Source organism: Hydractinia symbiolongicarpus, chromosome 2 (assembly GCF_029227915.1).
Source record: "Hydractinia symbiolongicarpus strain clone_291-10 chromosome 2, HSymV2.1, whole genome shotgun sequence".
NCBI classification, from domain to species: domain Eukaryota; kingdom Metazoa; phylum Cnidaria; class Hydrozoa; order Anthoathecata; family Hydractiniidae; genus Hydractinia; species Hydractinia symbiolongicarpus.
Window position 1 is genome coordinate 11,009,701 of NC_079876.1, and position 9,600 is coordinate 11,019,300.

The window sequence follows — 9,600 nt, forward strand, 5'->3', positions numbered from 1 at the left end:
AATACAGAAAACTATCGAAAACTGATCCTGGTCAACTTTGGACTTGGCATACATTTGGTTGGAGTAATCAACTTAATTTTCATGTTTTTCAGAATCTTTGCTATATAGAGGATATATTTCCACATCTATAAACAGAGGAAAGAAGCAACACAAACATTTATACAAAGACAACGTCTTTTACAAAAACCCATTGCATTTTTTGCATACCTCTCTTAATAGTCTGCCAAAGTCCAAAATAAATTATAAATCAGCCTTTGGTTGTATTCATTGACTAACATATAAGAGTCTGTAAATTTTGCAAGCACGTTTTACCTTCTTTAAGCTTTTATGTTTAATTTGTACGTACACAGAGTTGTTCATGGGAAAAACTACAGAAAATATACAGAACAAAATATTTTCTTTAATCCATCAAGAAAGTAAATTAAATAGGGAAAACATTATTCACCAACACCACATTTAAAAGGACTGCAGTAACAAAGATCTATTGAGTATTATGGTTGCGAAGATGGTACAAACTGTCTTTACGTATTCCACCAAGACAGCCAGCTTATATTACAGATATGCTACAACATTTAGAAACCAAATTCATCTTCTGCTTGAAATACGGTGAAGAATAACAAAATTGTCAAAAATATGAAGAAGTTGCCAGTCATAACAAGTCCCATTGCGCCATACTTAATCTAAAAAATAGAAGAGGCAAGAATTTATCGTAACACAAAATATTTCAATAATTACCAGGTATTTGTGTTGTAATAAAATTCGCCATGTTCAAATGTATTTTAAAAAATATGTATTTCATTTTATTAAAAGTAAAATCTTTTCGGCTTACGCCATCATCAGTAAATAATGGGGGATGGGATTTAAAATACCAGGTATTCCTTGTTAACTAAATTTTCGATTTATTCAATCACAGAACATTGATTCTACAAAAACATTGCATGGCAAAAAGCACTTAGACATTAACAAACAAATATATTAGAACATAATGTTACGTACAATTCCAGCTCTAGCAAGCACTATTGGCAGGCCTAAAATAAAAAATATTTTGTTATATGGTTAAATTATATCGGGAGAATATAGATTGACACATATGAAAAAACATTTACCAAATGCTGAGACAACGATACCAGCTGTGAAAAACAAGGCGATTTCAGCAACTAAACTAAAATAACAAAAAATAAAAAACATCAATAACAACAATAACAACAATAACAAACTGGTTAATTAAAGAACACTGGAAGAAATTTAGAAAGTTGTGCCTCAAACGTTTAATCTACTGCAAAGACTTCAATAAACTTAAAATTGCTATGAATACGTTTGATGCCTAATGTGATATTACTAATTTTACTTCTCCTGTTACACAGAGACAAACACAGACACATACAGTTACACACAGACACATAGAGGTAGTGTGCTGAAACATAACAGAGTAAAATGTACCAATATGATTAAATATATGGCACCCATTCGTTAGCCCGTGGAAAAACCCATGGGTCGCCCGTCCTTCAAATTTACTTGTCGCAACAAAGTAGATAAAAATATATCGCATTTGGGTATTTGTGCATATTTAAAAATTTTGTGTTTCCCTAACAAGACGCATTTTTCGCGGACACACAGACAAAATATGGCTATTGTTAAAAAGATAGCTCATTCAAACCAAATTTTCAATAATATACAAATTTCTACTATGTTATATGTTTGAATAAAGCTTTTATTAACATGTGAATCATTTACAGGAGTTTTACTTAAGAGGAGTGTTTATTTTGTTTACCTTTATTTCTGTCAAATTTAAATTAAATAATTTCAAAGCTATTTACAGGCCTTCAGACAGTTTTACTTACTTGGATGTTCCTGAAAATGACGAGAAATCACTACCAACTCTTCTCACAATTAATGCAGGGATAGGTGCCAGAATGTAAAAAAATACTAAAACATAAATTAATGATCTTATAGTAAAAATTAATGAAAAGTTTGAAATTATTATCTTGATTGAGGTAGCCACTCACAGTTAAACATGATCCACCATGGTCTAAATATAAAATAAAATTATAAATTGCTTCCCCTTTTCTTTCCTGTAGGAGTGCCCAGTCAATATTTATTTTTATTTTCCCCAAATCTCTTATGACTAAAAATGTAAATCCCCCTGACTTGCATATCTAAAATTGCTTACTACAAAAAAAAATGTTGAAAGCAATATTCAAATTGCACTCAGATAGTGTTGACAGCTGAGTTATAAACAACAAAAATCATGACATTTAAAAAAATTACTATAATTCCCTGACTTTTCGTTGGAGTCTTAAAAACTCCATGACCTTTTAAGTTTTCAAGAATACTGTCCATCCTGCCTCTACACAGTGCTTTATTTCATCACATTTTATTGTAAAAGACACTAAATCATATACTTTAAGAACATTTGCTACAAGAAAAACTAGAGTGTACATTTTTTATATAGTAACATTACCCTCGTTCTGTTTTGAATTCATCTAATGCACATCCTAACACTACCATTAAAATCCCAATAGCACATAAGAATGACATACCAACAATGCTAAATGAAGAAAGAGAGATGCGAATATTTCAAGCTGACAGGTTCATACATAGAAATAGCTCATGATAAGCTGCTGTAGTTTACATATACTTCAAGAAACTTTTATATTTCAAAATACGCAAAATGAACAGTGCATGTTAAAATCTATTCAAGATCTCTTCTCTTGTCATGTAATAACTAATAAATCAGTTGTAGGCTTCCATGCATATTTTGCATTCTCAGAAGGGACTTAATGTACACAAAAATACTAGGTACATGCTGGTGTATTATAGAGATAGTTTAATCAAACATGTACAATTCAGTAACAATCAAGCAGTAATGAAAGAAATTAGACAGAACTCCTCTAATTTGACAACTTTGTGTATTGCCAAGTACAGCACAGTCTGAATGTAATCTACCGCGTACACGCTAATATCACACCTTGGCTGGAGGACGGCAGTCGTTTGTCTACTGTTATAATTAAATCCCTTAATGGTTTTGCGAGTTTATAATCGCGCGTTAAAAAACAATGCGCTCGCAAAGAAACATATGAGAAGCATTGTTCACAACTATAAAACAGATGATGCGTTTTTTAATTAAAAGAATACAAAACTACGGTTTATTTTTGTAAAACAAATGGTGTATATTCTCAAATAAATACAATATCTACATTTCTTGATGAAAATCTTTGCTTCTTAACAAACAATGTAGAATAATCCTTCTGCATACTTTTTTATTGAAAAAAATAAACTCTTTAACCCTTTCCGGACGCATACAAAAACGGCTATATGACACAAATAGAAAATGCGTTTTCTGTAGACCTTTACTTAAATAGAAATAGAAAGTGAACCACAAAAGATATAACAAAAAACAATAGCTCGTTTTTTTCCTAATAAAATAAGCTTTCAGAAAAATAAAAAAATAAAAAATCACAAGGTCACGTGACAGAAAAAACTGATTTTTTTTTTGAAAAAGTGAAAATTTTGATTTTGAGATAAAATATAAATATAAAAAACTCAAGTTTTGACCATGAAATTTAGATATAATATAGACAAACATAAGCCTGAACGAAGAAAAAATTTCAGATCAAAATCTTTTCTAGATCCTAAGTAAAGCCTGCTAAAGTTACCGAAGAAAATGATTAAAATCTCAATATAGGTCAAAATGTGAAAAACAACAAATAAACTAAATATAAACTAAGCAAGTGTCTTGTTATTTTTCATCACTCCCTCTTCCACAAGGGTATGATAGTCTTTAAAACATTTGCCAGGATGCAATCCTGGGAGAGACGGGATGTCCTCACAATGGTAAACAGTTGTGATGTCACTGCCTTTTGCAGTTTTGATTTTTCTTGCGTAACATACTCAGCATCTTTTCTTAGGTTTGTAGTTTTCTTGACGTGGAATCATGAGTTTAAAACGTCTGCCAGTAAGGCGTGACAGATTATCATTTTTAGGTGCGATTGGATCCTGTAGGTGGTTGTTGACCATTTGTTTGATGCAGCAGAAGAGAAAATCAATAAAAGAAAGTTTCTTATATTTCTCATTTGGCGTAACCTCGATAGACATCTTTTGAGCAGAATAAGATGAAAGGCAAGCTTTTTGTACCATTTGTACAATTTACGCAAAGCTTGAACTGAATGAAGCTGTTGATCGACTCTATCAACACCACCCATGTGTTGGTTGTAAGCCTTGATCATTGCGGGCTTTGATGATTGGGTTCCCGTCTTTATCAGTTTTGCCGGTATCGACCATTGATGCATTGTTTAAAGATGAAAGCATGCTTTGTCTTCATAGCTCTAAATTTACAAGCTAAAAGTTTCTGTGTAGGAACATCAGCATTGTCCCCTACAGCAGGGTTCTCTTCATCAGGGTCCGCTTCAAGTGTTTTGAATTGTCCTTCAAAAAATGTGGCCTGACCTTTTTCCAAAGCAACATTCTTGATCGTTTTACAATAATTCTTACGATTGTTCCTTATTGTACCACAAAGGTAAGTTTCATTGTTCAATAGAAACTTTGCAATACTTGGTGCGGTGTAAAAGTTATCGGTGTAGAGAACATGTCCACGATTCAAGAATCAGCGCATGAGTTTGACTGGAATTCGTTATGTCATTGCCATGCTTTCAAACTGGTTGTCCTCAGCATAATACATGCCTTTACCACAATAAACCAGCACATCTAATTTTATACCATCAGCTGTGGTAAGTTCATAAAGTTTGATTCCAAAGCGAACTCGCTTGGCTTTTATATATTGTCGAAAATGAAAAGTCCACACTGAGATTTCTCCCGGGAGAATAAACGTTTTGAAATCTATCGCAAAGCTTGCTCAAGAACGGTCTAACTTTATGGAGGCGATCATGATCAAGATCTTCAGGATCATAGGGGCTATTATCATTGAAGTGAAGAAACTTTAGAATTAGTTTGACCCGATTGCCGAGCATTATTTGAGGAAACGACGGGCTTTCTAATAACTCATCTAACAACCAATAGGAGTTAACGTTTACCACAATAAACCAGCACATCTAATTTTATACCATCAGCTGTGGTGAGTTCATAAAGTTTGATTCCAAAGCGAACTCGCTTGGCTTTTATATATTGTCGAAAATGAAAAGTCCACACTGAGATTTCTCCCGGGAGAATAAACGTTTTGAAATCTATCGCAAAGCTTGCTCAAGATTGGTCTAACTTTATGGAGGCAATCATGATCAGGATCTTCAGGATCATAGGGGCTATTATCATTGAAGTGAAGAAACTTTAGAATTAGTTTGACCCGATTGCCGAGCATCATTTGAAGAAACGACGGGCTTTCTAATAACTCATCTAACAACCAATAGGAGTTAACGTTTGGCTTGTGAATGGTTCCCATCATAATTATAAGAAAGAAAACTTTCAACTCTTCCTTAGTAACATCAGTCCAGGAACCAACATATTTAATGTCTTTTTTATCTGGATGAGAGGCAATATATTGAGCAGCAAATTTATTGGTTTCCAGCACAATCAATCGTAAATGTCATTTGCCAAATAAAGTTCCAAGAAATCAAGTTCGCTACTGTTTGGGTCCAATTGAATATTATATCCTTGTTCTTCCAAGAAAGGAAAGTCCTCATTCTCTGTAGCTTCAGCAGAAATATTTACATTAGTCCACTCAAGGTCTCCCTCAGGGTCTTCCAATTCACCATTGTTGATAGGTTGATCGCCATTTTAAGCACCTGCACGAGGTTGTCCTAGTTGGCCAAAACCTCTTCCTCTGCGCACTCCACGTCTAGAATCCTTGCTCTACCTCCTCTTCTGCTGCCTGCACTTCGGCCCTGTACAAGTAAGTCCTGTCCCTGCTCAGGTACGGTTCCTTCAATTGGAAGTCTCATTTCCTCTCTGATATGTCGTAGTCCTATCGGTCCACCACGTCCTTGTCCACGATTTCGTCCTCTCCACGTCCACAGATGTTAGGGGGGAACGCTGTCTAAGTCTCGCAAGTGGTTCACTATCCTCATTACTAGATGATGATTCAATTATAAATTCCCCTGTTATTTCTTCAACATTACTTTCATTTACTTCAATGTCTCTTTCTTCCTCTGTAACTTCACTGCCATCTCAAGCACATTCTGCAGCATCCTGTCCAACTAGCGGGCCGACCGGATCGTCTAAGTTCTCGTGTAGAGGTTCAAATTGTCCTTCTTCTTCTCCACCTTCATACTCCCAATCACTATCTAGTTCATTATCATCATCCAAGTCAACATCAGAGCTGTCACTCTCAAGTACAACAGCAAGAATTTCATCAATATCATTATAAACACGTTTTGCTGCAGCCATTTTTGAGTTGATTTTGAAATTTCATAACTTTCTTTTAAAACATGATAATAACAAGCGATTTGAAGCCCATAACGAAAATTAATCTAAAATTCATAATTCAAAACCACAACACCCGTTTTCGGGTGAAAAAATGGCGGTATTCGCTGTGAAATCAATGGCCCCCCCAGTAGCCTGTGCGTCCTTCAGTGACACGCATCATAGGCAACCCATTTAGCGTTTTAACAAGTTGCAATTTGAGAATATTGTGGGCGAAACGTTTAATTTACAATAATTTTTCATTCCCTTTTAGACAACAAAGAAATATATAGAAAAATAGTTATGTAGTTAAACGAAACGTTCTGTGTCAATGAGGAAGTTTAATTTTAGGTTAGATGTTTTTTTAATTTGTCCACAATTAAAAAAGTAAATAGATATTATAAGTTAGTGACCAGAAGCTCTATATATCGCTATATATAATACATTTCCTTACAAATATAATTAGTTTGACCCGATTGCCGAGCATCATTTGAGGAAACGACGGGCTTTCTAATAACTCATCTAACAACCAATAGGAGTTAACGTTTACCACAATAAACCAGCACATCTAATTTTATACCATCAGCTGTGGTGAGTTCATAAAGTTTGATTCCAAAGCGAACTCGCTTGGCTTTTATATATTGTCGAAAATGAAAAGTCCACACTGAGATTTCTCCCGGGAGAATAAACGTTTTGAAATCTATCGCAAAGCTTGCTCAAGATTGGTCTAACTTTATGGAGGCAATCATGATCAGGATCTTCAGGATCATAGGGGCTATTATCATTGAAGTGAAGAAACTTTAGAATTAGTTTGACCCGATTGCAGAGCATCATTTGAAGAAACGACGGGCTTTCTAATAACTCATCTAACAACCAATAGGAGTTAACGTTTGGCTTGTGAATGGTTCCCATCATAATTATAAGAAAGAAAACTTTCAACTCTTCCTTAGTAACATCAGTCCAGGAACCAACATATTTAATGTCTTTTTTATCTGGATGAGAGGCAATATATTGAGCAGCAAATTTATTGGTTTCCAGCACAATCAATCGTAAATGTCATTTGCCAAATAAAGTTCCAAGAAATCAAGTTCGCTACTGTTTGGGTCCAATTGAATATTATATCCTTGTTCTTCCAAGAAAGGAAAGTCCTCATTCTCTGTAGCTTCAGCAGAAATATTTACATTAGTCCACTCAAGGTCTCCCTCAGGGTCTTCCAATTCACCATTGTTGATAGGTTGATCGCCATTTTAAGCACCTGCACGAGGTTGTCCTAGTTGGCCAAAACCTCTTCCTCTGCGCACTCCACGTCTAGAATCCTTGCTCTACCTCCTCTTCTGCTGCCTGCACTTCGGCCCTGTACAAGTAAGTCCTGTCCTCGCTCAGGTACGGTTCCTTCAATTGGAAGTCTCATTTCCTCTCTGATATGTCGTAGTCCTATCGGTCCACCACGTCCTTGTCCACGATTTCGTCCTCTCCACGTCCACAGATGTTAGGGGGGAACGCTGTCTAAGTCTCGCAAGTGGTTCACTATCCTCATTACTAGATGATGATTCAATTATAAATTCCCCTGTTATTTCTTCAACATTACTTTCATTTACTTCAATGTCTCTTTCTTCCTCTGTAACTTCACTACCATCTCAAGCACATTCTGCAGCATCCTGTCCAACTAGCGGGCCGACCGGATCGTCTAAGTTCTCGTGTAGAGGTTCAAATTGTCCTTCTTCTTCTCCACCTTCATACTCCCAATCACTATCTAGTTCATTATCATCATCCAAGTCAACATCAGAGCTGTCACTCTCAAGTACAACAGCAAGAATTTCATCAATATCATTATAAACACGTTTTGCTGCAGCCATTTTTGAGTTGATTTTGAAATTTCATAATTTTCTTTTAAAACATGATAATAACAAGCGATTTGAAGCCCATAACGAAAATTAATCTAAAATTCATAATTCAAAACCACAACACCCGTTTTCGGGTGAAAAAATGGCGGTATTCGCTGTGAAATCAATGGCCCCCCCAGTAGCCTGTGCGTCCTTCAGTGACACGCATCATAGGCAACCCATTTAGCGTTTTAACAAGTTGCAATTTGAGAATATTGTGGGCGAAACGTTTAATTTACAATAATTTTTCATTCCCTTTTAGACAACAAAGAAATATATAGAAAAATAGTTATGTAGTTAAACGAAACGTTCTGTGTCAATGAGGAAGTTTAATTTTAGGTTAGATGTTTTTTTAATTTGTCCACAATTAAAAAAGTAAATAGATATTATAAGTTAGTGACCAGAAGCTCTATATATCGCTATATATAATACATTTCCTTACAAATATAATTAGACTTCCCCCCATATGGCCTAATTTGACTGTTATCATTAGAAATGTAATTATTAGAATTAACGTAACAGAAAAATAAAAACAATAGTGCAAGAACATGTGTTTGTAGGAAAACAAAAAAAAGTTTGCATCTGTGGAAACAGATTTGTAGATTTGTGCTAGTCTTCACAGCTTGATTATAAACTACTTACGCTCCTAGTGTGCCCATTTTTTATTTGATAAAAACTCCAACTACCTAGTGCTCATTTTTATTTCCTATAACAAAAAAAATGTATGACTACAAGCTGAATATAAAGGAAAACCCTTCTATAGATCCCAATAACAAATCTAGTAAAAATACAATATAATGTAAACATTATAAAACCTAAATAACATGTTACATGCATATATGATTCTGGTAACACATGAAATCAATAAGGGGAGAAAAATTGCTCTGGCTCGCGCAAAGGCTTGCCTAATTCTGAGAAAGAGAAACTAGAGCCATTAATTGCTCCCCAAATTCTAAAAAAGTTTTCTGGCTGAGTGCTCTCTGTCTTATTATTTACAAAAAAAGAACCAAAATAGAGATAAAGTAGATCAAAAAGACTTTGTGATAAAATGTGTTTATAAACTTATTCTATTTATTCAGATTGCTCGCCCAGTTTACATTATTGTAACATTGTCGCTCGATCTATTGCTCTGATGTTACATTTTATTATTGACATACTGAGATATATTAACTTATTTTATTTTAAAGCTTACCTCTTATAAGAAAAAGTTAAGCTCATACAAAAGACCATTGAAAGTTATCTAGGAACCCTTTCTTTTTGAAAACATAATGGTTATTTTTTCATGAGTTTGATGTTTTTAAACACAGTGAAGACTAAGATTTTTATTAATTAATGACTTAAAACATTGAAATACAAAAAATCAACA

At 34.4% G+C, this 9,600-nt stretch overlaps 1 protein-coding gene across 1 annotated transcript; it reads right to left on the bottom strand.

Moving 5' to 3' along the window:
- Positions 1–391: 391 nt before the first annotated feature.
- LOC130629379 (leptin receptor gene-related protein-like) lies at positions 392–8,947 on the bottom strand. The gene is made up of 7 exons (XM_057442538.1): positions 8,877–8,947; positions 2,462–2,548; positions 2,007–2,029; positions 1,842–1,926; positions 1,107–1,162; positions 997–1,028; positions 392–680 (listed from the first exon to the last, which is right to left on the bottom strand). The coding sequence occupies exons 1-7, from the start codon at positions 8,891–8,893 to the stop codon at positions 573–575; spliced, it is 408 nt and encodes a 135-aa protein (XP_057298521.1). The 5' UTR covers positions 8,894–8,947; the 3' UTR covers positions 392–572.
- Positions 8,948–9,600: the final 653 nt, after the last annotated feature.